Source organism: Bos grunniens, chromosome 19 (genome assembly GCF_055505025.1).
Source record: "Bos grunniens cultivar Pamir isolate PY7600 chromosome 19, Bosgru_T2T1.0, whole genome shotgun sequence".
NCBI classification, from domain to species: domain Eukaryota; kingdom Metazoa; phylum Chordata; class Mammalia; order Artiodactyla; family Bovidae; genus Bos; species Bos grunniens.
This window is the reverse complement of record NC_141183.1, coordinates 10,769,633-10,796,038: the sequence shown is the minus strand read 5'-3', so window position 1 is coordinate 10,796,038 and position 26,406 is coordinate 10,769,633. Positions and strand designations below refer to the sequence as shown.

At 55.3% G+C, this 26,406-nt stretch overlaps 1 protein-coding gene and 1 long non-coding RNA gene across 10 annotated transcripts in view; one reads left to right on the top strand and one right to left on the bottom strand.

Moving 5' to 3' along the window:
* The window catches only part of TBC1D16 (TBC1 domain family member 16), an 89,030-nt gene extending 83,484 nt beyond the window's left edge, over positions 1–5,546 (top strand). For 4 of the 7 annotated variants that reach the window (XM_086356497.1, XM_086356495.1, XM_086356496.1 and 1 more), the window contains one exon: positions 100–5,546. In XM_086356497.1, the coding sequence (XP_086212623.1) occupies positions 100–348 (249 nt within the window). In that variant the 3' untranslated portion in view covers positions 349–5,546. The remainder of the gene's footprint in view (positions 1–99) is intronic. The other 3 variants (XM_086356499.1, XM_086356498.1, XM_086356500.1) reach the window with 2 other exon arrangements.
* LOC147351199 (uncharacterized) lies at positions 5,392–25,197 on the bottom strand. 3 transcript variants are annotated; one of them, XR_015147307.1, is made up of 5 exons: positions 25,058–25,195; positions 12,875–12,913; positions 10,465–10,571; positions 10,106–10,245; positions 5,392–5,513 (listed from the first exon to the last, which is right to left on the bottom strand). It is a non-coding gene; the product is annotated as an uncharacterized LOC147351199 (long non-coding RNA). The 3 variants fall into 3 exon arrangements; XR_015147306.1 differs by lacking the exon at positions 10,106–10,245 and having other exon boundaries at positions 25,058–25,197; XR_015147308.1 differs by lacking the exons at positions 5,392–5,513; positions 10,106–10,245 and adding an exon at positions 7,816–7,945.
* Positions 25,198–26,406: the final 1,209 nt, after the last annotated feature.

Sequence of the window (26,406 nt, the reverse complement as noted above, 5' to 3'; positions counted from 1 at the left end):
TGACCTGGCACAAGGAGCAACCTCGGGTGCTGGCTATTGTTGCTCTTGGATCACTAGCTGCCCACTGTCCCTCATCACCACTGTCCTCTCTGTTTGCAGGCGAGGAGTTTGCTGTACCAGTTTCGCCTCTTGCCACGGATCCCCTGTAGCCTGCACGACTTGTGCAAGCTGTGTGGGACTGGCATGTGGGACAGCGGTTACATGCCTGCCGTGGAGTGCACGGGCCAGCACCCAGGGTCGGAAAGCTGCCCGTACGGGGGCACCGTGGAGATGCCTTCCCCCAAGCCCCCCAGAGAAGGCAGGAAGGGCCCAAAGACGCCCCGAGAAGGCTTCAGTTTCCGCAGATAGGTTGGGCTCCCTGCGCTGGACAAGGGGTGAGGGGACCTCTGCCAGGTCCCAAGCATGGGGGAGGGGGTGGGGATGGGTGTGGAGGAGACAGGATGGTAGAAATGGAAGGAAAATGCCCTTGAGCAACATGAAGGGAAACTTATATTAAGGACAAAATTGGAGTCCGGAAGTGCCAGAAGTAAAACCCACCAGCTGCCCAGAGAAAAGTTGGCTCCCCAAACAGCGGGACCAGGATGTATGACCACCCTACCTGGAGACGCAGGCTTGCTGGGTTCTCATGTTGCCCACCTTTGATGGATCTCAACACAACCCAGGAGTTCTTCCAGTTTCATCAGCCACCAAAGGGTATTATTGCCAGGCACTGGGAAAGGCAGAAACAGAGACAGAAGGAGAGAGACAACACTGGGAAGCCCAGAACAAGGGGGTCCCATCCAGGCCCAGAGACATCTTTGCAAGCTGGGCACACCCCCTCATCAGACTTCATTCTTTGAATAAATCAAACAGATTCCACAGCTTCTCCAGCCACAGCTGCAAAGCTGATGTGAAGACATCTGCCAAAAAAAAAAAGGCCCCACTGATTTCAGGGTAGAGAGGTGTAAGAGCAGGAGGCTGGGGGCTTTCATACTGTCTGTTTCAACACCCGACCATCTTGGTATGTGAAGGAATCTGCTGCCCGTGAGCCTGAGCACGGGCTGTTGAAGTGTCGGATTCTTCTCCCTTAGTTGAAGAATTGTCTACATTTGGCAATGTTGAAGGCCATTTTCACCAAATACTGTGACCAACTTGGGGTTGGATGGGTCGAGGTGTGTATGTGTGTGTGTGCACACAAAATTCTCTGAAGGGAATCTGTAATGTTTGAGGGAAGGGGCACATGTGAACTGACCAACAAGACAAAGGCAGCTGAAAGTGCCAGAAACACTCCCACTTCCCTGCGGGGTCTGCGTTCTGCCGTGACCGCCAGTCTTCTGTAAGTCAGCGTCTCTGGTGGTCAGATGCGGGAGCGACCACAGTACAATAGCCGTCACTCAGGGCAACCCTGCTTTCTGTGTGGGAACCAGGTCTTCCCAGCACACTCTCCCTGCTCCCAGAGCCTCCCCAGTTGCTCCTTCTGGGGTTTAGAGGAGGACAGACAAGGACACGGAAAGCTGCCCTCTTGAACTGACAGGAACAAGGAGCCTGGAATCGTTCCTAGAATCCTCCTGAACATCCTTCTGGGGAGAAAAATCCTTGAAGTGCTAGAGTCATCACAGAGACACAGCCCAACCAAGGCTTCTTCCTGCCCCTAGCTTTTCTCACTTAGAGTGGACGCTGCTGGATGGCGCCACTTTAAAAAGTTGTTTATCAACAGGAAAGAGGAAGTTATCAGCCTCTTCCCGTCTCAGCTTCTCTATGAGTCCATGTCCTCCAGTGGGCAGAAGACTGACACTGGGACTTCCAGGTTCCTGACACCTCGGTCCAAGAGCCTTTTGGGGAGACTGTCCTGGAGCCCCATCAGTGCCCAGATCTTGGAGTACCAACCATTATAGTCCAGCAGCAGGGTCCAGGCTGCATAGACTTCTCATCTGCTCAGCTTCTGGGAAAAGAGGATTGCCTTTCCATCCAGAGGATGGCTCCTGATCCGTTATGGAGGTGACTTGAGTTACCAGGCACTATGTTGACCCTCCTCTAGAGACCACATCTCCATGAACAGGCGTATCAATTACCCATTGCCACAGTAATGCTGCATAACAAATAGCCCCCAAACATGGCGGCCTCAAATAGCATGCACTTAGCTAGCCCGCAAGTCTGTGGGGCAGCAGCTCTGGCTGGGTGGTTCTGGTCTGGGTTGGACTATTAAGTTCCAACAGGGTGCTCACACATGTAGAGGTGTGTAGAGGTCAGATGTGGCTCTGCTCCATGCCTCTTGCATCCTTCCCACAAGCCAGTCCCGGCCAAGGCAAAGGTGCAGAATCAGAAGTGTGTAGGCACCTTCCCAAGCCTTGACAGATGCTACCCCTGCTTACCATCCCATTGGCCAAAGCCAGTCACCTGGCCAGACTCAGCATCTAAGGGTGGGGAAATGGACCCTCCTCTGCAGTAAGAGAAGTCAATGCCTAGGGGCTGGGGACTCAGGGAGGGGTGAGGAACCAGGCGGTTGGTAGGGAGCTGGAATTGGGAGTCTACCATTACCGCCACAGAATCCTGGTCTAGATAACACTGTTTTGGAACTCGCCTTTTACCAGGGGCATGACTTTCTACTGAAGGGACTGGAGATGCCTAAGCAGGGAAAGAGTGCTCCCCTCCCTTCCTCTGTAGCCAGAGTGCATCTGCACATTTTCTGATACCTTGTGCCTTTGGGCTGCTGTGTGGGGTGGAGGGAAAGGGATCCTGTGTTCCCTCACTTTGAGGGTCCTGGGTGGAAAGCACTCATTCTGAACCTCCCGGCTCCCACAGCCCCTCACCCTCACAGCTCCCCAAAACCTTGTACCAAGTGCCACCCCCGCCTTTACTGCTCCCACCTCACACTCTGTGTGCTGGGCCGGGCCCCAGTGTGGTCTGGGCTTCGTGGAGCAGCCAGGACCTCAAAAAGCCGAAGACCTGGGTGTATGGGCTCTGTGAGGTCCCATTGCTCCGGAGGGATGGAGAAAGCCCGCCCTTATATGGCTCCCTTAATCTGGATGCAATTAGAGGAAACCAGCCAAAAACCCTGCGGCAGCTGTTGCCCCAGGATTATTCCCAGCCAGCAAAAGGCATTAGGGTGATAATTCAGTCATTAGACTTCTAGCCTTTCCACCACCAGAACGTGCAAATACGGGATAATCAGCCCGGCACGGCCATCTTCCGCGATGCTGCTTATTTAACCCATTTTTTTAAAATGACACTTAATATTATTGGCTGGTGTGCGTGTGCACGCATACTTACAAGTTTCCCCACTGCTAATGTCTGTGCTGACGTTACCTGATGTCGTCGGGGCCTCTGGGAAGAGAGGGCAACTTTGATGTACACGTGCTGGCGAGGAAAGGGCAGAGGGGCACAGACTCACCAGCCCAGTGTGGGGTTCACCCTCCCAAGGAAGGGGAGACAATGGCAGGATGAAGCTGAGCCCAGGGAAGGTGGGAGATGCACAAGCTGGGGAAACAGTGGGATTGGGGTCTGATTAAGTGCAGAGGGGAGCAGTGTGCTATTCCAGAAAGTTCTGACTTAAGTCCCAGCAGGGAAAGACTTGGAACTCACAAATCAAGGGACTCGGTGTTCTTGAGCCAATTAGAGAGGGAGGGATGGGCAGGCTGGGGAGGACCCGCCTCCAGCCCAGTCCACCTCTGCTGAGGAGGAGGGTCTGCAGTCTAGAAGGGCAGTTCCATTGGCAGCCTTGGGCTGGACGCTATTAGCAAGCAGCACTGTGTTGTCTTGATCGGACAGGACAGTGTCAGGCACAATGGAGGTTTATGAATCCAGGACCTTTGAGTTTTCTGTCAAAGCCTGCTGGGGGCAAACAGCTAGGATGAAGATGCTGGTCCTGAAATGAGGGCAGAAGTGGCTGGCAGAGGTCCCCCAGCTCTGACCTTTGATTAGGAAACGGGGCAAAATCTGTGAATGGTAGTCGGGGTGGGGGGGCCTCTGTGGCTCTCCCTGGTGTTTTGTGAGGTCCCTCTGAGCTCTCTCATCTGAGTATTGTTTGGTAGAAATAGCTGGGAAGCAGCAGCCGCAAAGTGGGGTGGGAACCTGCTCAGGGCTGTGCCGTGGCCCTGCGGAAGCCTCCATCTCCTGTTTAGCCTCTCCTCCCCTGTGGAGGGAGACCGAGTGGTAGCAGGAGGACCTGGGTTCACCCTGCCGAGGGAAGGAAGCCTCTTCCAGTTTGTCTGCCTAGCAGAGGCCCCTAGAGGCTGCCCTGCCTCAGAGGAAGGAGGCGGAGTGTCCCCGGGAAATCCCACACACACGTGCAGGGGTGTGGCCGGCCTGGGAGCTGTGCCATGAACCCACAGCAAGGGGAGGGAGCCTGTGGGTCTGGCCTGAGCCTGGGCGCTTCCCCTGGAGATCCTGGGGAACCAGATGGCCCAGGATCTGATTAGCCTTGGATTTCTAAGCTGGGCTGCAAGGCCTTCCCTTTGAGTGAAAGCATTCTGTCCCCGGCCATCCCTGGCTCAGAAGAGGGACCTGCCACCACAGTTGTGAAGCCTAAGGACAGGGCTCTGCTACAGATGGTGAGCAGTGCTGTGTAGAAGGAAGACACTTACCTAGGGGTCAGGAACCTGGTTCCCGTCCTGCCTCTGACCCTTTCCAGGTGCGTGACCTCCCCACTCTGAGCCTCGGTTCCCTCATCTGTAGAATGGGAACACTGCCTCTGGCTTAGCCCACCTCACAGGACTAGTGTGGGGACTCTCCAGGTGAAGGTGTCATGAAGATGGTTTCCCAGTCCTGGGGACCTCACCTGCCACTCAGGGAAGAGACCACTGACCTTGGCCTTGCAGCCTTGGCTGAGAGGTGGCGTGCTCCCAATCTGAGAGCTCACCCTGCTTCAGGAGTCAGCAAACCCCCTCCCTTCCACACGTCCGCCTGACTGTGCGTCCCCAGCTAGGGGGACTCCTCTGTGCCTCTTCTGTGTAATTCACCCCATGCCACCTCACTCCTGCCACAGGGAAGACTCACCATGAGCCATGACCTTGGTGACCCCGAGAGACGTGTCTGTGTGCAGCATGCCTGGCTCTGAATCAGGACGTGGTCCAGGCTTCAGGGTCCTCCCCTGGGGCTGTGAAACCCACTCGAGCCTGGGAGCAGGGAGGGGGCTGTGGCCCCTGAGTCAGGCTGTAGAGACTGGAGAGGGATGTCCCTGGGCCTCTGGGGGGCAGGGCGGGTGTGCAGACAGGCTGCAGGCATCTGGCCGTTAAACACGTTGCGCTCAATTTCTAGGTAGGAAAGTACGTTTCCAGTTGAGAGATCAAGTCACTTGGTCATCTTCTCTGTAGCACCTTGGGTTAGTCAGAGGGCAGGGTTTCCGTTGTCTTAGGGAAAGTTTAAAGAAATTTCCACCATTACCAGGAGATCACTGATGTCCGTGGCAAGCAATTCGTTCTCTGTATTTTATTTTGTTTTTTAAATACGATCGCCTGTTGCCCCTGGCTCGGGACTGGCCACTTTGACCACTGGGGCCCCAGCCCCCACAGTGCTTCCGGCTCTCGTGGATCCCACTGCAAAGTAAATAAAATCATACTGACAACAAACATATGCTCTGTGGCTCCTCTAAGAGGTCTGACAAGGTTTGTTAGGTCCAAATGTGGCTGGGTGAAGAGGGCCCCCATGGAAGAATAAGGAGGGCCAGAGGGCTGGCCAGTGGCAGGCCCTGCTCTGGGGAACCTGGCCGGCGGCCCAGGGGTCCATCAAGCATCTGAAGGGGACAGGCACTTGGCCTGCTAGAGCGGAGGAGCTATTTGCCTCCCTGATGGAGAGTTAGTGGGCAAGTGCCCATGAACCCCAGTAACTGGGGGCCCTGAGACCGGCCGCAGGACCTGGAAACACACAGCGTTTTATTGAGATTTAGCTGCTAGGCCTCCAGTTTCAGGAAAAGCCAGAGTCTTGCATTTGTAAACTTTTTGCGGAGGCAAAGAAGATGAATTTGACCTTGTTAAGGGTGGGATTCAGGCATGGGGCTTCTCTGATCTCCATGCCCTGGAGCCCTACTGCAGGGAACATGCCCCAAGGATTACAAGGAGGTAAGCAAGGGGGCAGGGGCCCATCTGGTTCTGGAGCATGCTGGTGGGTTGCAGGCTCTGGGCCCCAACATAGTGCCTAAGGGCTTGCAAATGTTTTCTTTGGTTTTCTATGTGCCTTTCTGTCTTGCCTGAGAGGGGAGGAGGGCTTATATGCTACCATCTGAACGTTGGCACCAAGGGTCTCGTGTCTTCAGGGTCTGTCTCACCCTCCACCCACCTGGCCTTGGCTGAGACCACAGAGAGCTTCATCACCTCTTCTCTGCAGACATACCCCTGCCTGAGGCTGGCTGACCACACAGCCAGGAGGGGCAGCAGGCCCAAGTGATGCTTCAGCTGCCGTGCATGGCTGGTGGCTCCACTTAGAGAAACCTTTACCTGTCCTTTGGGGGATGGGAGGTGCCACTTCTCCTGCATGTCCCATTCTAACCTGGGAGCTGAAGTCACAGCTGATGGCCGAGTGCAGACAAAGAGGGCGCTTGGAGTTCAGGGGCACTGACAGTCCAACCATCACCACCCTCCAGGGCATGGCTGTAGGTCAGTTTGTCCTCAGAAAGGGATGGTCCCAAACCCACAGAGCAGCCATGCAAGAGGCCCATTATGTTCCCCACCCCCACCGCCCGCCTTGGGCCATGGCCTTTCAAATCTGTCTGGCCACTGATACCCTGGGTCTGCTCCAAGCAGGAGCTCCATCAGGTGTTGGTTCTGCTCTAAGTCTCCCTGAAATAACAGCCATATAGTCATGGCCACAGAGATGTGCCACCCAAGAGCCAGACTCTTCAGGGCAGCCTCTAGAATGGCCCAGCCTCTGCTGTCCTGTGGTCCTGAGGATTTCGAATGTGCCTGGGAGCAACCTGTCTGTTGCAGCACGGATGGGCAATCTGCATGACTGGCAGTCTTTACATTGCTGCTAGCGGCAGAAATTCTCTTGAGGTCCATTCGCTTCAGAGACACCATCCTGTGCACCCTCCAATCCCATCAACCCTCCATGCATCCATTCAGCAAGTGTTCAGCGAACCCTACCAGGGAGACTGGTACCATTGTCCCAGGACCCGCTCCACGGACCCAAGGCCAAACACACTGGGTCACAGGTTTCTGGGGCAGCGGTATGTACACTTCAAACCCTCCAGGAGCATAACTGCCTTGCCAGCCCTAGGAGAAGCCACTCAATGTTCACACCTTTGGGGCCCCCAGGGTAAACCCTGAACTCCCCAGGTCAGAGTGGCCTTTGGCTTCAGAGACTCAGAAATGTCACTGACATGATTTTCTTTCAGTCAAGTTGAATTCCATTATGAGCCCTATCAACCCAGTTCAGTCTCGGTTATTTTTGATGTCTCTCCTTACCCCCAGCACCCACCTGAGGACGTGTCATGGCAAGGGTGGGAGCAATCCCACACAAAACGTGTCTGGTCTTGGCCTAACGTTGCCACTAAGACACCCTCTGTCCAAACCCAGAGAGTCCGTGAGGTCTGGCTCTTTCCTTTAGTTGGGGCCCTAATGCTCAGGCACACTGCATCTCTATCCCCATCCTGTCCCTGTGCTGAGAAGCCACCACCGCCATACACACACATACACACATGCACACACAGCCAGGAGGTCTCAGCCCAGCCCCCTGCTCCCCGGTTCAGTTAAATCACTGGCTATTAACACCAAAACATTTTGTATTGGGGTAGAGCCAACTAACAATGTTGTGATGGTTTCAGGTGAACAGTGAAGGGACTCAGCTCTACACATACATGTGTCCATTCTCTCCCAAACTCCCCTCCCATCCAGGCTGGCACATAACATTGAGCAGAGTTCCATGTGAAGGAGCACTGGCTTTTAGAATAGAACCCACAGGAGGCTGGCTGCAGGCTCCTTCCCACCACTCAGCAGAAACCTGGAGCACCAGGGCTTGACAAGCCTGGGAGACCCTTGGAAGAAAAATTACAGTGAGATCAGGGTCCCAGTCATCTCTGCAAGTTATCAGGGAGCACGAGTGATCTCACCATTGAAGTAGATGTGTCCTCATTACCACCCCCCACCTCCTCACAGCCATCGGGGAGGGTCCCACCCAGCCACTGTCATGCCCTCGGCAGACTGGAGGACACCTGCCAGTGGCCGCATGGACCACATTCAGATGCTGGCCATAGGACACCCCTAAGGTCATCCCTCATCCTCAGTCTATCCCTCCCTCACAGGTGAGGCTCTCCCCTCTCTGCATCTCAGGAGAGCAGCCAGATCTCTGGGCTCCTGGGGCATGTCCATGTGATTTAGACAAAGTGGTTTGAAAATATGCCATTATTCTCTGAATATGATAATATATCTGCCGTGATAGGTCAAATGCCACAAGCTCTTTCATCAGCAATTTGACACTGAACAAAAGAAAGCACTTTATATTTTGACTTATTAGAGAGAATGGCTTAATGGTTTTCTAAATGGACCTTTGGGTGCTGAAATTAAGATGGTGCAACAATGGGATAGTGCCATAGGCTGGGTATAGCAGCCCCTCAGGAGGAAGAAGCAGGTTCAAACTCCTCTCAACCAACAGGAGACATGTGCAGTTCAACAAAGTGGGAAACCTTCACCAGGGACCAGACATAAAGTTCACTGAGTTCATTGATTCCTGGCCATGAGTAAGCACAATAGAAAAAGACACTGAGGGTCCTAGTGGCCACAAGTTTATGGTGAGTGAGCACAACAGTCTGGGAACTTTACAGCCTAAGAGTAGACTACAGCAATGGACAAGGACCAGGAAGCCTTCTGGAATAAGATAGAGCTTCAGATCAGTTCACTGGAGAACTATGGCCAATGCCTGGCTGGACACCAGCTACAGGGGGATGGGTAGAAGATTCTGAGAGGCACACAACAAAAGACTAAACAGACCTCAAAGGGTAGAGGACGGGACCCTGTCTAAAATAAAGACTGAAGGATAGTAAATGTTATCAAGAGTTTATGACTTAGTGACAAGAATGCCAACTAGCTACTCTCCACTTTTCTGGTGAGAAGAGCTGGGCAGAGCCACCTGTGGTCACAGGAGGCAGTGCCGAAGGGCTGGGCATCGGGAAAGTGAAAGTGAAAGTTGCTCAGTTGTGTCCGACTCTTTGTGACCCCGTGGACTAAACCATCCATGGAATTCTCCAGACCAGAATACTGGAGTGGGTAGCCTTTCCCTTCTCCACGGGATCTTCCCAACCGAGGGATCAAACCCAGTTCTCTCGCATTGCAGGCAGATTCTTTAGCGGCTGAGCCACAAGGGAAGCCAGGAGCTTACTCTTAAGTCACCAACCTCTTGATGTCCCATCCCCTCTGCCCTCCAGGACTCTTGGTGTGGACTCGCCCTTCATGGGAGAAGCCCCTCACTTGCAGGGTTCCTCACTCTGTCCAAGGTGCATAAGTATAGGGACTGTGAATGAATGGAGCATTCTGGCTTTTCAAATAAGCTCAGCCGGGAGCCTGCTTTCTGTGGGGTCTTAGTGTCCTTCTGTAAAGGAAATCCAAGTGTACTTAAGGCAACCAGCTGGGACAAATAACCAACGAAGCGTGTGCATGGTGAGGGGAGGGGGTGAGAAGTGGACGGCATTACTCTGTGATGACAGTCCTCCCAGGGCCTGGTCAGGTATCCAGGCCCTGCCCTCTGTTATGCCCACCTCCTGTCCCTTTTGGAAAACTTTAGAAATTTTAGAAGAACATCCCTGGGACCCTCAGACCTCTGGGCAGATGTCCTCTGGGGGAATCCCACCCATCTACCCAAATGGCAGGGTCCGTTCTATTTCCAGGAACATTCTGCCTTTCTCCAAAGCCCGAGCATCCTTTGGGCTTTCTGATAAATCCCCAGGTTCTGTCAAATGATTAATTTAGATGGGAGTTCCCCGCCCCCATTCTTGGTCTTACTGCTCCATGGGGCCACATGACTGCCTGAGCTGTGCTGATAAATAGCAGTGAACTTTCAGGGCTCAGAGTCAGCAGCCTGAGGCAGTGGCAAGGAGGGGGTGGGAGGTGTCCGGTGCTCAGGGACGTGGGGGTGAGGGCATTTCCAGGGGAGGTGAACCACTGGCTTTGAAGTGGGGTGAGATAAAGAGCTCAGCTCTTACCCATGTTTCCTGGAATGCACACTTCAGAGCTGTTGGTGATGGGGAGTGGGGGAGTGGTTCAGGAGGGTGAGATCCAGGAACTTGACTCAGGCTAGTTCATGTAGGAAGAGGCACTGCCCTCACAGGTGTTTCTTCAAGAGCTGGCAGGTGGGACAGCACAGCAAGGCTGGGATTTGGTCCCCTACCCCCTGATTTCTGGCCTGCAGCTTCTCCCAACCCCTCCGCAGCCCTCTGCATCTGCACCCTCCCCCATGCAGTGGTTGAAGGATGCTGGAGGTAAGGGGTCTTACCAAAAAGACCACTGCCCCTCAACCCACTGGACCAGAGTGCAGTCACTAGGCCAGCCCCAAAGAGCTTACCAGGTCCCCAAAATAGGGCGAGGCCCCCAGGGTCTGAAATGGTTCTCCAAACCAGCCTGGTCTTCTGGATCCTTGCACAGACCTCGACTTCCATCACAAGCCTGAAACTGACCCAGAACACCATGGTCTGCTTGTAGAATGAGGTGCTGAGCCCACAGAATGTGGCTTCTATTAGAGGGGACACCCCACCAGAAAATGTCCCACCAGTTGATGGGTACAACTCCTTTGGCTCCTGCCCCGGCTAAGGTTGGGCACCTAAGAGACTGCCAAAGCCTGGACGGAACTGAGCTCCCTAGTGGGTTTTCCTTTCCAGAAAGCAAGTTCCAAAGTTTGGGTGGAGGCCTGCTGGGCATACCCTGCCCCCTAGGCCCGAGGGCACCAGGTAGGTTGCACGAGGCTGGAGGTGGGCTGCATGGGCTCCCCACTCCTGTTCTCAGCTGTCCTGCTGGATCTCAGACACAGACCTGGCTGAGGGATTCAGCAACACAGTGGTGTCTATGCAAACCAAAGGCTCCTCACCAGGAACTGGTCTTCCAGGAGGGAGGGAAGCTGTCGGATGCTCCCATCCCTGCCCTGCCCATAAGAGGCCTGGGGAGCAAGGGTCCCTGAGCCTGGGGACCCACTGGGGTCTGGTCAGAAGGTGGCAAGTGTGGGCACAGTGGGGCCCCCCAAATCCTCAAAAATAATCCTCAGCGCTAATTCCCATTTCCCCAGGAAGAGGGCCAACATCGCTCAGATCCATCCCATTTTCTGCAAAAAGGCTTTTGATTTCACACCCAGTGGACCTTTTCTCTGAGTGGGAGTCCTGCCCTACGCCTGGCACACACCTCAGGGGCCACCGTGTGGATGGGTTCCTGCCCGTGCTGGGGATGGGAGAGGCACCAAGGGAGAGGGGCATACAGGACCGGACAATAGCTGGAGGTTCAAGAGGGAGGGGACTTAGGGCGTGGAGGGGGCACTAGGGCAGGGGGCTGGGGTAGAATGAGGGAGAGAGAAGAGCAGGAGGGAAGGGAGAAGGGGGGCAGCCCCCTCCAGCCCTCCCGGGCCCACTGATCTAATCACATCAGGTGTGCTCCAGATAAATATTAATAACCCGGTGACAGAGGGAATTTGGGGAAATCTAATTAAAAGGGCACCATGCGAGCTGGCAGCTTTACTAAGGAATCACTCCCGCTGAAACATGCGCCAGAAGAGGACACACAGTGAGCTCCCAAGGGCCCGAAGACAGAGATGAAATCCCCCCTCCACAGCTGCCCACCCAGGGCAGCGCGGGCAGGACCTGACCTTTGGCAGGGCAGGCGCCTGGCTCCAGCGTCCTCCGAGTGCCCCCACCCACGTGGCCCCGGCCCGTCACTCCCAGGCACCAGCCCCGAGCGCCATCTTGAGGCTAGGGCACCTGGCCGGCCCCTCATTCCAGCGCCTTCACCCTCAGCTCCTCAGCTCCCCCGTCTTTGCGTCCAGCTGATGGTCTCAACAAAATCTGAACAAGTACCCCATGTCCCCTACCCTCCTCCAAAAGCCAAGAAAAGGCAACCTCGGGCCTCAGAAGGGCTCCCTGGGTACCTGGGTTTCCCTGGTGGGGGCACCCGGACCTCTCAGTAATGCAGACCTGATCTCCCCAGCAAGGTCCTAACCCACCACTGAGAGCTGCCTATTCTTACCTCAGACAAAGCCCTCACCCCAGGGCCAGAGGGGCTCCGTGCCACGACCCCAGAGCCCAGCCTGCTTGGCAATATCTATCTGCCTGGTGGGTCCCTTGTCATGGGATTCACAAGCTCCCAGGGCCCATTTTCTCTGGAAATCAAAATTCATCAGGGCCCCCTGTGTGAGTTAATGGCTCGCTTCGGCCTTCATCAACTTGGGAGTTGAGATCCCTCCTGGGCTCTGCCATCCGGCAGCCCAGCCCCCACCCTCCCCTGGCCCCTGGCCCTGTCCCTGACAGACAGATGGATGGCCTGTCCCGGCAGGTTGCACAGCTCTTGGACCTGAACAGCAGCATCGCTGGCTCTTTATTCTGTATTTAGGGTAAACAGATCTCTCTTTCCAGGCCCCTCTTTCCCTCTAAGACTGTCTGCAGGAGAAGCCCCTGGGAGGGGTGGGTCACCGCTGACTGTCTGCCTGGCTGGGAGCAGGCCACATCCGGGAGGCCCAGGAAGAGAAGGGGTTAGTTCATCCAGTACCACTCCAGACAGAGGCTCCATCCTCCCAGCCATGTCTTGTCATCTGGAATATCCCCCATGATGGAAAACTCACTACCTGTCAGAAGAAGCTGCTCTTTGGCCAGGAGCCATGGGACCTCTATGCGGACTAGGCAGGCCTGAGCAGGAGGCCAATGAATACCAGGGAGGCAGGTGTTTGGGACACAGACCCTGCAGGGCCCTTTCCATCCACTATAGCACTCAATACTCACCGCAGCCAGATGGGGGCAGTGCTGGGTTTACCCTATTGCCTAGAGGAGAAAACAGAGAGGTTAAGTAATTGGTCCAAGGTCACCCAGCCAGTAGATGGCAGAGTCAGGACTGGTGCCCAGGCTTTTCTGATTCTCTTTTCCCTGTGCTTGGACAGTCTCTGGCCAAGGGCTTGGGGCCATCCTTCTCCAAGGGAGGGGACATCTGAGCACTCAAGTGGGCACCTTGAGTCTCAGTTTACCTGACTCTGAACTGAGTTGCTCCTGTTGTCGCTGGTTTTTCCCTCACGCCCACCCAGGGAATTATGGATAGGACTGTGAGCTGGCATTGCTGCATGACCCTGAGCACGATGCCTCCCCTTTCTGGGCCTCTGTCTGGGAGCAGGATGTTGGTGTGTGATACCCGGCCAGAGGAGGCAAGTCGTCAACCCCTCTAGGGGCTTACCGGCCTCACCTTGCCTCACCCCTTTCACTGGGACCCCAGCGCCCAGCAGGGAGGAGCCAAGGTCACCCAGATCCAGGCTGCCAGGAGATGCACCCAGGAGCCAGATCCTGGAGCTCCACCCCTTGCAGGCTGGTGAGAAACGCAGATTATCCTGCCTGCCCAGCTGGGAGCCCACAGAGTAGAATGACCTGAGTCAGATGTACCCTTGGGCTTGGTTCTAAGGTAGAGGAGGAGGTGGGGGCCGAATGGGGCAGCTCTGGGATGGAAGGAGCAGCTGCTAGTGTCTGAGTGTCCCTTGAGGCAAGGAAGGCGGTCCCTTAAAAAAAGGGGAAGCGAGGCCAAGTGGGAGCTTCTCTTCAGGGGGCAGAAATGGGGAAGGGCGGGCCTACAGGGAGTTGATTCTGAAATAACAGAGGCCCTGCCTCTCCCCCACTGCAGGGTGCAGCCCAGGCCTTCGCTCAAGCAGTGCAGTGGGGAGTGGAGGAGAGTGAGCTTCAGGCTCTGTCCTAGTCTCCCCAGGTTAACAACTCAGCTGCAAAATGGGGCTCTTTATCTGCCTTCCAAGGCAGGGGATGTGGGTTTGACCCCTGGTTGAGGAACTAAGATCCCACATGCCATGGAGCAAGTAAGTCCATACCCTGCAACTTGTTAGCTCATGAGCCACAACTAGAGGAGCCCGTGCACCAAAACGAAGACCCAGCACAGCCCCCCATAAACGGAGCTCTTAGTGCCCCCCTCCCGGGGAGAATAGCCGCGACCATGCATTGAGCATATGTTGTATACCAGAACCCTGGTCCAGGTAGAGGATGGGTTTTCAGGGAGAAAAAGGCTGAGGGAGGGGAACTGCTTGCCTGAACCCACAGGGAAGAGCCACGGGCAGATTCGGAACCAGGGGGTGGGCCCTTCACAGCACCCTGCACCCCTTTCCTCCTCCTGCCTGCTTGTTCCCCACTCATAGGGCTGCTTCAGGGGGCCACTGGCCCCCGCCCTCGTAGGACACTGTCAGGTCCGCCGTGTCCATAGTGTGGGGCCAGGAAGAAAGAGACCTGGGTCAGCCTGAAAGGTGATCGTCACAAAAATCACATAGAGAATGTTCAGGGAGCGTGACAAGCTCCACTGATGGCACAAGGGCCCAGAGTGATGAGTCTGAAACTGGGGGGCGGGGGGCTGTGATGGAGGGTGCAGCTTCTGCACTTTGGAAGATGCCTGCATCCTGCATCCCTCCCATAAAGTGGCTCGGCTGCCCGATGTCACCTCTTCCAGCCATCCGGGAACCGAGGCACGCACACCTGCCTTTAAGGGATCCTGCATCCTGGGTTCCAGGAGGTGGTCATGTCATTCTGCAGGGTCCTCACCCTGACCAGATATGAAAATCACGTGGGGACTTAAAACCAAGGGGTCTGGACCCTCTCAGCTGTGCAGGGAGATGGGGGAAGCCCTATCTGTTTGTCTGAGGGGCTTCCCTAGTGGCTCAGGGGGGTAAAGTCTGCCTGCAGTGTGGGAGAACCGCACTTCCCCTCCACGCCCTGAGTCCCCTCCCTCTTGAAGATCCCCTGGAGAAGGAAATGGCAACCCACTCTAGTATTTTTGCCTGGAGAATTCCATGGTAGGAGGAGTGTGGTGGGCTACAGTCCATGGGGTCACAAAGAGTCAGACACGACTGAGTGACTAACACTATCTGTTTGAAGGTTCCTTGGCACCTCAGAGTGGATGCCCCACCCCTGCCCTCTAAGGGGGCTGCTCCCCACTAAAGCCTGGTGCTCCCTCACTGCCCCTCCCTCCTCCTCCCACCCACGCTGACCTTTGAGGCTACATGGAAGTACCCACCCTTCTCCCTAGGGAGGTACTGGGAGAGGGTATCTGGCACCCAGGACTCCCTGGGGCTCTTTTCTTCTCACCCCACCCCTGCTTTTCTATCCTGGAAACCACAGAAGTAGAACCTCTCTACATCTGCAAGCTTAGATCTTAAATCCACAGACTTGCTGACTTTCCAAAATGCTAAGCTGGTGTGACCACATGATGCTTCACCCTTATTAGACAAGAACCAGCCCCTAGTGAGTCCTTGGCGGCCCCCAGGCCAGGCCTGCCAAATCTGTCCTGCCTACCTTCCCTCCCGCTTCTCTGGGGCCACTGATGCAGGGCTCTTGGATCAGAGCATGCCTGGGAAGCCAAAGCTGGACCAGGCGATGCAAGGGGGCATTGAACTGCTCTCACCTCCTCCCAGCCTGGGCATCAAGGCTCAGCCCAGCTGTCCCACATGCCCCCAGCAGCAGGGGCCACTTCTCTCAATCTCTGTGACTCCACAGCACCCCAGATCTTCAGGCCCTGGTCCCCATGAAAAGGAGAGCAAAGAGAGACTGGGTTTCCAGGGGTACCAGCTTTGGCTCTAAGGCCATCTTCTGGGGGGGCTCCCAGACCCAACCCATCTCTAGGCAACATGAGTCTCCCCTAATTTGGACTTTGAGTAAAAGAGTGGGTGGGATCCACATTCTTGCATCCAGCTGTAGGAATGTGGGCACATCACATGAGCTCTCTGAACTTGAGTGCCAGCAACCAGGACATTGGTTCTACTTCCCAGAGCTGGCTCCTTCACCTCCACCCTCCAGGCCTTGGACTTCCTACTGGGACCTCGCCCTCAGCAGTGGGTCACTGGCATGGCCCCGAGGCCCCCACATTCAGCATGGAGCCTGGCCAACAGCAGCCTCGTGGTCTTTGAAGATAATAAATTAATAAACAAGTGCCCCTCCCTGACGCTCAGCAAATATTGCCAGAATGAAGGCACGTCTCTACCAATATGGACACATGTCAGAGTACACAGACCATAAAAGAGGCCGTGACAAGTGCTGATGGAGAGATAAGATTAGATCCCAGACGTAGAGGCCGGCCCAGCAGGTCGCTGAGGGGTGCACAGGGTGGAGTCTGAGAACATTCTCGCTGCTCTCTGGAATCCTCTGTGCACTGAGAGAACTTTGGTTCCAATCCAGTATCTCTCGCTGTGTGACTTTAAGCAAATTGCTCAGCTTCTCTGAGCTTCATTCTGCTCACCTATAGAATGTGAACAGTAACAATACCCAACTCCCACACTTGTTTCAAACTAAATGAAAAGCATGAGGTCATACAGATCATGTCACACGTGTCTGGCCTGTTAGAGGCCCTCAGACTGTGGCCATTTCATTAGGGTCTGCCTCACCTCAGGTGGAGAGCACAGCTACAGGAGAGACTGAGTGGTTTGTTCCCGTGTCCTCAGTTCTGCTGCCCTGTGCAAGCCCCTGCTACCCATGACACCATTTCTGGGCTTCCCCCACCAAGGTCTCAAAGGTCTCAATGCCTGCCCCACGGCAAAGTCCAGGGCACTGCCTTGTGGGCCCAGCTGTCTGTCTACTGTTTGTCCAGCCCTCACGGCATCCTGCAGACAGACAGGTCCTGGACCACTTCACAGATGAGTAGGCAGAGGCCCAGAGAGTTGTGCAACATGCTAAAGGCACTTGGACTGACTGGGGCCAGCCCAGAGGGAATGGGGTGGGGGTGGGGAGTGTGAACACAGAGGGGCAAAGGGGATGGCTGTCTCCAAGATGGGAAGGCCACCTGAACCTAACCACAGTTTGGGGTTTCTGCAGACTGGTGCTCAGCCCCATTGGTTGGGGCGGACCGCTGGGATGTTCGGGTCTCCTACTCCAAGGCAGCACTGGTGCCTGGGCCCCTGTGCGCCCTGCTCTGGGTGAGGGAGTGAGGGTCCCAGGAAGCAGAGACCATCTACAGCACAGATCAGCCTCTGCTGGCTGCAACCCAGGGCCAGGCAACTAGCACAGGCTTCCCACAGTCTCACAGGATTTGTATCTTTCACAGGCTTTGATTTCACCTGAGGGACAGGGCTGTCAAAGCATTTGGACGGTGGTGGTTTGGCCTTACCAGGCTAGGGGAGGCGGTGGCAGGGGAATGGGGGTTCCTGGAGCTCCACGGAAGGATGAGGTTGTCAGAGAGGAGCACCTCCTCAGGAGGTCTTATATCCCTGGGGGAGGGCCAGAGAAGCTGGGCCCAGGCCTCCAACCTGGGGGACGGACTCAGTGACACGGGGGGTGACAGGGTTGCTGGTCAGGAGCTACCATGCTGGGGGAGGGGTGCTGGGGTCCTAAATTTAGGAGGCTAGTATTGACTTAATAAAATACCCAGGAATTTTAGCAGCAAAATGGGTTTCTTTGGGAACAGCAAAGAATTGCAATTTGGGACATGTTATCCATGGCAAACCACAGGCAAGTCAGGAGAACAAAGCAGGGGCACTTTCTTTTATAGAGGAGAAGGGGGATTGGGAGGGGCTGTTATAACCAAAAGAGCTCATTGGAGGAAACTAGGAGTTGGAAGTGTTGTGGCTTTTCATTGGCTGAGTTGTGGCAATCTCTCAATGGCTGGGTTGTTGCCAGGCCAAGAGAAATTCTTCCTTTTCTTGCTGGATAGAAAAGTAGTAGCCTTCTTGATAGAAATGTGAGGTGTTCTCTTCCTGTTGGGTCTGCAACTGATGCTGAATGGTAGACTATGAGAGCTCCCCCTCTGGCCTCCCAATTCCATTTTATTTTATTTTTTTCAAAAATTTTTTTGGCTGCACCTTGTGGCTTTCAGGATCTTAGTTCCCTGACCAAGGATTGAACCTGTGCCCTTGACAGTGAAAGGCTGAATACTAACCCCTGGCCTGCCAGGGAATTCCCCCAATTTCCTTTTAAATGAAGCTTCTGTTTATTACATTTCACACCATAGAGCTGAGGTATGATGTCACAACGCTTGATTGGAAGTGCTTTCTCTGCCGCTCTTCAACCTCTCTACGCACTGTGGAGGGCTCCCACACTGTGGCAGTCATCCGGGGACCCAGCTGCTTCCCACTTCCAGAGGGAGATTTGTGCATGCCAGGGGAGAGCCAAGAGCCTGGCACGATGTGATGGCAAGAGCACAAGATTCAGAATAAGGAAGGCCCTGAAGTTCCAGGCCACAGTTAGTCTATACGGTGACAGGCTTCGGCTGAAATGAATGCTTTGGCAGCCCCCAGATGGAACAGGGATCATCCAGGCACCTTCTGTTGTTCCTCCTAGTGACCATACAGGGTAGGGCTATTATTATCCGCATTTCTTCAATTAGGAAACTGAGGCACAGAGAAGTTCAGCGACCTGCCTGAGGTCACACAGCTGCTAGTGACCAGCGCTGGATCACTGCAATTCCTCGTGCCCTCACCTTCTGCCCTCGAGGTTGCTAATGCCAATGGGAGGATGACAACTCAAGGACAGGTGTCCCAGGGAAAGACTGGCCAAAATCAGCTCCCAGAATGGGGGAGGGGTGGCTCTCACCAGGAAGTAATGAGCAGGAAGGCAGCATGGCCCCCCTCTAACCTGGCCTGAACCCCACGGATACCCTTAGACAAAGTCCCGAGGGAGAGACTGCACGAATTGGATATGACCTAGGACACTTGAGGAGGAGTTGGTCCTCCCCACAATCTGAAGGAACAGGCTTTCGGGATAAACGAGAGGCAGTGGAGTGGGGTTCAGATCCCAATCTGTGTGCCTCGGCTGCCTGCCCATCCAAGTAGGAGAGAGCTGCCACCTTCCACACAACATGGGTGTGAGGGATGAGATGTGCCAAGCCGTGTCCGACTCTGTGTGACCCCATGGACTGTGGCCTGCCAGGCTCCTCTGTCCTTGGGATTCTTCAGTCAAGAATACTGGAATGGGTTGCCATTTCCTCCTCCAGGAGATCTTCCCGACCCAGGGATCGAACCCGTAATTCTTAGGTTTCCTGCATTGGCAGGTGGGTTCTTCACAACCAGTGCCACCTGAGAAGCCCTGAGAAATGAGATAATTGAGGTAAATACAACAGGTGCCTGGCACCAGGCAGGCCCTCAATGGTCCAAAGCTGCTTTAGAGAATTTCGACAAAACCCAAGCTTTCTGATGTCCTGGTCCCTCAGGGGACGGGGGTGGGGTGGGGTGCGGGAGACGGAAGGGGGTGATTGAACTAGGCCCCCCTTCCTGTTGTCAAGGGGCTGGTCAGCCTGAGGCCTGTCTGAGGCCTGGGGGCTTCCTGGAGGGGCTACTCCCTGTTCCCAGCTATCTCTCAGCCTTGAACTTTCTATTCTGTTTTGCAACCCACTCAGAAAGCGGCATTTCTAAACTCCCTTCTTATCACCGGGAAACTTCTGACACAACAATAGCTGATTGTACTGCTCTCCTGGGTGCGGCTAAATTCCTGGACCCCACCATCCTCACCGCGCCCCCAACCCCCTACAACACGCACACCTTTTTTTTTTGGTAGCTTTGGAACTATAATGATGCCATTGTGATTGGTGTGTTCAGGTGACAGTGTGACCCTTGAGTTTAGAGGCATGAAAGAGTGGTGGGGGCTGGGAAGAAAGGAGCAGAGGAAGAGAGAGGGGACCTGGAGGCAACCAGTGAGACAATCAAGGGAAATCTTCTTAGAGCCACGAAAGGACATTATCTTGCATCAGTCACCTGGAGATAGCAGCGACTGGACTGGCTAGATTCGAAAATAGGTACTTACTTGTCAAAATACCAATTTTTTTCAGTTATTATAATTTTCTCCTTCTCCTTGAGCCCAGCCAGTAGGACTCAGCTGCATAGAGTTGATACAGATTCATCTGAACGGAAACTAATAACAGACCATCAGATAACAACTCTTGGTTGGCCACATGCTGCCATGGGGAGTGAGTCAGTCCCAGCCCCTGGCCAGCGGAGCTCTGTGGCCCTGGGAACGCCAGACCTTGAGCTTTCCAGAGCTCAAGGTCTGTAAATAGAGCAGGTGTGGAACCCTTGGTTCAGGGGTAGGTGCCGGCCACTGGCAGGAGCCCCAGGACTGGGCCTCACACTCCTGCCTCCAGTTCACTAGCCTGCACCCCCAGGAGATGGCCCCTACCCAGAGCTCGGGTGCCACCTGCTACCACTGTCCCCTTGGCCCAGGGGACTTCCTGCCTCACCCAGGCTCCCAAGAAAACCCCGGGAGGCATTTCTTAGAATGTTCGGCAGTTGTTGCCCATTCAGAAGGACTTGGCAGGGGCCCAGTAGCCGGAACAGAGAAGCAGATTGAATTTTGAGACCTGGAAGCCAGGTGCACTGGTGGTGAGACTGACAGGGCCAGTATGGTGCCCACATGGACACTAAGACCTGCCACTTTGTGGGAAGCTCTGGAACCCTAACTTCCTGTGATGCTGCCCCCCAGGGCCTCTACCTGCAACGTGGCACTTCCAGGACTAACCCTTCCTTGGCTGGTTGGTCCAGGGAAACAGGGAAACAGGTAAACAGTGAGTTGGCATTCAACACCGTGAGTAGGCTCACAGAAGGGAGTCATTCTCTTTGTTAAAGAAACAAATACGCTTAAAGACATTGGTATTTGCTCTCTTCTGAGTGTTCACTAGCTTTGTCCCACTCAGCCTTCCCCACAGGATCTGACTGGGAAAAGGGGCACTTGCCCACCACAAGGCCCTGGTCAGTTGCCTGGCCAGTTTCATGGCAGGGGCTGAATAAGCATCTGCTGACTCCAGGGACACACCACCAGGGCTCAGGCATCCCAGGCTTTATTTCTGCCCTGAGACCCCTTCTCATCCTGGGTGAGGCTCCCCAAGGCCTGTAGGACAAAACTTGGACATCAGAAGAGAGACCTAGCTCACTGTCACCTTCTCAAGTGGCTGGACTGCCCTGCCCAGCAGAGGGCCTTCAAAGGTTTGGGCTCCAGATGGGCGCTGCGTTGGAGAGCAGAGAAGAAAGATTTGCCAGGCTGGGAGGGGCTCACAATTGGGAACAGCCCACATTAGGGACATTCAGAGACCACTACAGTGTGGGCTGGGAGCAACCTTCACAGGTGTGCCTGTCTCTCCTGGAGAGAGGAGACATGGCTTGTTCTTCCCTGGGCAGGGTGGGCAATTTAACCCTAGAAAGGACTTTCAGATGTCCTGTGAAGGGAGTCATGAACTCTCTGTCATTGTGCCATGCAAGCTAGCCTGGAGAGGGTGCTGGGTAGCAGGCTTGTGGGTCAACCAGATGACCTCTGAAGTCCTGAGAAAAGGCCAAAGGTTCTGAGACCTGGGGCTGAAGGACAAGAGAATGGGCTCAAGTCAAGGAAGGACCAGGGGTTAAGGGAGCCTCCAGGAGCTCAAGGGATGTTGGAAATGTTTATGCATGGGTCCTATCTGACAGGGAGCCAGGCACAGACACACTCTGTGTGCTATAAACAGAGCCAGGAGCCACAGGGCAGAGCCACAGGGTAGGACCACATGAGAGAGGGACAGAGGCCATGGCAGTTGGGAGGAGCCGTCTGAGCAGGTGAGGTCAGCCAGGAGGGCTCTCTGGGAGAGGTGACTCTCCTGCTGGGCAGGAAAGACATCTCTGAGTCTCTCCTGCTGTCATACTTCCCCCAGGAGAGCAGAGGCAGGCCACGCAGCCTCTTGCCGAATAAGTGGCAGAAAAACCTAAGCCTTTAAAGAAAACCAAATTATTGAAGCTTACATGACCCAAAACCAAGCATGTTAAAGTGTACAGTTAAGTGGCATTTAGCACATCCATTATGTTGGGCAACCATCCCTTCTATCTAGTTCCTCAACATTTTCATCACCCCAGGAAACCCATGCCCATTGACCAGTTCCTCCTCATGCCTCTTCTAACAGCACCTGGCAGCCATCAATCTGCCTTCCACACCCATAGATTTGCCATTCTGGATATTTCATATCCTAAGCCATTTTTAAAAGAGAAAACAAAAAACAGATAGTTGGGATCTGGTCCTTCTGCATGTTTCCAGCTGTGCGGTCTTAAGCATAAAATTTTGTCTTCCTCTGCCTCAGTTTCCTCATCCGAAAAATGGGCATAAGAGTGTCTCATAAAAAGGTTGTTGTGGGCAAAAAGGGGTCATCTGGGCAGTGTGTTGAGTGCAGGTCTGCCCCTGGAAGCCTGGGTGCATTTTAGCTGCTGTTGCCACGGGCATCAGATGTTAGGATGGTGTGGGACAGGACAGTGGGAGAGTGGAAGGGCAAAGCCAGGAACAGGAGATGTGTTTTCCACTGGGCAAGGCTCGTGTGTGTCCCCTGGGCAGGTCCCAGACCTGTTTCCAGTCTGCATCTACTTCTGTGATATTGGGCCTTAGTTTTCCCATCTGGAATGGCAGGGTCTCACAGTGGGTGGAGCCTGGCATGATGCTGAGGGTTGGGAGATACTCAGGAAGGAGTATTCTGTCCCCAGGCAGGGCTGCAGTGGGGATCATGATGGTCTCGAGAGGAAAGGCCTGGACTGGGTGACAGCAGGCAGGTGCCCAAGGCAACAGTGATGGGGGTTGAGAGCAGGCAGCCAGGGCCCTGGCTCCTCTGGCGTGTCCTCTGGAGCCGAGCTTTTGAACAAGTGGCTGGATGCTTCCTGCCCTGGCTCCCCTTACAGGCGATCCATCAGCTCAGCTGTTACTGTCTGGGCCAGCGAGTGGCCGTAAATGCGCCCGCCACCTCCCATCAGCCCCCACCCCCACCCCCGCCCCCGCAAGTGGGCCAGGTTTTATGTTGTAAGAACACTGTGGGGCGTCTCAAACACACCGCTAATGACAGGCATCATGAAGCAATAAAAGTGATGGGGCTGGGAGGGGGCTGGCGGGAAGGGCGGGGGGCCGCCAGTCCCCAGCTCCCCTGGCGGTGGTGGCAGGAGCTCTAGGAGAATTGATTAGTCTTGGACGTGCTGACCTTTTTGTTCTTGAAAAATTGCTTTTGAGCAGCTGAGGCAATAAAAGTAAATTGATTCAGAGAGTACGAGGATGAAATTTGCGTTAGGCAGGGAGGGGCAGATAAACGCCTCTTGACGTCAGCACTCCTCCCCGGCCCCCCCGCCCCAGCCCCAACCCCTGGGCAATACAAGGGCAGGACCTGAGGAGCCTGGCAAGGTGGTGCTGGGGGCAGCAGGGCCTGGCACACGCTCAGCAGAGCTTCACCAAATGTCTGGACAGAGAAATGAAACTGATAATGAAGAAGGGAGAGCTGGAGACGAAAAGAAGTCAGACTGTGGGGAAGGGAAGGAGGCAAAAAAGAGAAAAACACCAAGGGGAAACAGCTAGGGGAATTCAAGCTAGACAAGAAGGCAATGAGGACCCAGAAGGGAGCCAAGGAAAGGAGAGAGGCGATAAGACTAGCCCAGGCTCTCCTGAACACTGCCTGTGCCTGACCATCTCATCGAATCACCACAAAGCCTTATATTTGTCCCCATTTTATAGAATGAGGAAACTGAGGCCCAGGGAGGTCATGTCACCTGTTCAAGGTCATTTAGCAGGACAATGGTAAAGCCCACTAAACCCCTCTGAGGCCAGGCAGGGGGATCCCAAGGGTGGACCTGTTACTAAGTCATTGTCAACACCAAGGAGGCCCCCATTGCAGGGTGGTGGGCTGGGTGTCAGTCGTCCTGTGCGCCCCTCACCGCCTGGAGCCCATTTCTTCACTGGGGGCCTTGGGGAAATGGCATGAGTCCATGTTCGGGAAATCCAGAGCTGGTTGTCCAAGATGCTCTGGGGAACTGACCCTAGTTGCTGGCCCAGGAGACATATTTGATCTCTGCAGTAGCCCAAACCACCACCCACCAGGGTGTCTCCACTTTCATGAGCCACAATCCTGGATTTGGGTTTGGGGGTTTGAGATGTGGGATCCTGTGACTTTGGGGTTGGAATGTGCAGCTTCAAATGGTGACTAAACACCAAATCAGGCCCGTGCAGTAAAGGTTGATGTCTCTCTAAAATGCAGGCACCCCACGGGGTGAAAAAAACCTAAACACATCCAGACTCTGTGAGTGATCTTGTCCTCAGGCTGCCCTCTGCCCCCAGCCGGCCCCAGAGGGACCAGCCCCCAGCTAAACGTCATCTCAGACGTTCTGGATTCCACACCCTGACATGACTTTCCCACCCGCGGGCACAGCACCCTGCTAGTCTCTTCTCTGCCTCTGTCTCACCACGCGCTCACATCTGCGACCTTCGCCCTCCTCTCTCTCCCAGCCTCGGGAGAGGGCCAGGAGGCCTTGCTGCCTCGATATCCCCGGAGGGAAGGGGCTTGCCAGAGTCTCCGCGAGGTCTGGCTTTCCAGCCTCCCTGGATGCCAGCACGGGACCGTCTAAGTGCCCCAGCCCCCACGCACAGCTCCAGCGAGAGGCAGCCGGGGTCTAGAGTTGGCCGTGCGGGTTCGCGCTGCCGGTCCCAGAAGGGAGGGACTGCGCGGAACCGCGGGGCGCCCCTCCCCCTCCCCCTCCGGGCTCCCGGGTGGGGGGGGGGGCGGCGGGCCTGGGGCGCGCGGGTTGCCGGGCGACCGCCGTTGCCAGTGGAGACGCGCACGCACACTTCCCCCTGGGCCGCAGAACTAACGCAGGCTGCTGCGGGGTGGTGGGTGCCTGCGCTGCGGGGCGCACAGAGGAGCCTGCAAGGAGTAATTGCGTGGGGGATCCTCCAACCCTTATGGTTCGGGGATGGAGGGCGACCTCTGGCCCCCATTACCTAGTCGGAGGCGGGAGGACCGCAGGACACCCACCCAGCATCTCCTGGCCTGGGTGCCAAGCCTCCCCATGCCCACCCGCCCTGAGCGAGTGCAGGAGAAAAGGCGGGAGTGACTCCACTCATGCTTCCCAACCCGACTGCCATCCGCCTGGCAGTTTGCCTGCAAAGGTCCCAGGAGGATGGAAAGGGAGATTTGTCACGGGAGATGGGTTATTTCCCTACAGGGAAACTCTGAGTGATAGGGAAACTTACCTGAGATTTTAACTGCTAGCGATCCGACCAGCTGTGCTAAGATTCGAACCCAGACTCCTCATGCTGCCAACTTTGTTCCGAAACTTGTGGGTAACCGTGAGCGGCGCTCTCACCCTCTCTGGTTGCCCTCTTCCTGCTGTAAAAAGAGGTGGTTCCTGGATACGCGAGTGCAGCCTGGGGTGCAGGCTGGGGCCTGGCGCTGGGCCTGGAAGCCACTGCGGGCCCGCCTCCCTCCTGAGCGGTCCTAACACTGCCAGCGCATGAATAAGGCCTGGCAAAGCGCCGGGGAGGGTGTGCAGAGGTCAGCCGAGAGGGCTGTGCAGGCAGCCTGCTTGGGACTTCATGCCAGGTGCAGCCAGGCGGTTCTGCCTGGGCACAGCCTGTTTCACTTCCTCTGGAGCAGGGGGCAGCCGGGAGCGAGTGGTGGGGGCTGGAAACGGGGGACCCAGCCAGCCACGTGCTGGAGCTGAGAGCCGGGAACTTACTGAGGTCAGGTTTTCACCCCTAGTCCCCTCCCCCTGAAGACTAGTCTAGGGGACCTGGCAGAAGTTGTCATGGGAGGTCCCCTCCCATGTCTGGACTGGTGGTCCAGCCTGTGGCATCCAGGCTCCACAGCAAGATCCTTACATGGCTAAGTTCTAAAAGACTCCAGGAATCTGTGCCCACAAATATGGCTAAAGACCTACCAAGTGTCTAGTCTATGATTATTCATTCATCAAGATTCACTCAGCATTATTCAGTCAGCTCAGTACTACTGTGATCCAGTGCAAATTCCTCTGAAAGTGTTCTGGACTTCAGAGTAGCCGTGTTCAATATTCAATGGGCCATCTGAAGCAGATCAGTGACTATAACATTGAAAGGGCCCCTTTCTGGGGAAAAGGCATCACTGCCACTTGGATAATGTACCCACCACCACCCAAATTTTGTCTTTCTCCCCAGAACCTGAGGCTGGTAGAAAAGGAAAGCCTGCTCTGCAGGGCTGTCCCCGTGGTGGCCCGTGAGCCGTCCACTCAGCACGTGTCCTGGCTGTGATGGAGAGTGGCCAGGAACGCTAACTGCACAGGCCAACTTGCTCTACAAGGACGGGAAAGGCACTTGATGTGTGTGCAGCAAGGCAGGCGGCAGCATGAACAGTTAGGGGAAGTGTGCCTTCTCAGAGGAGCCACCACACACCTGTGGATGATGACTGGGGGGTGGGAGTGTGTCTATGTGTTCACCATCTGCAGGCACATAGTATGCAGTGTGCACACACAAGGCAACACCTGGGTGAATGCCTTTCCTGGTGAGTTGGTGACACAGTATGTTGGAGGGAGATGACTTTCCAGGGACTCCGAGCAGTGTCCATGCAG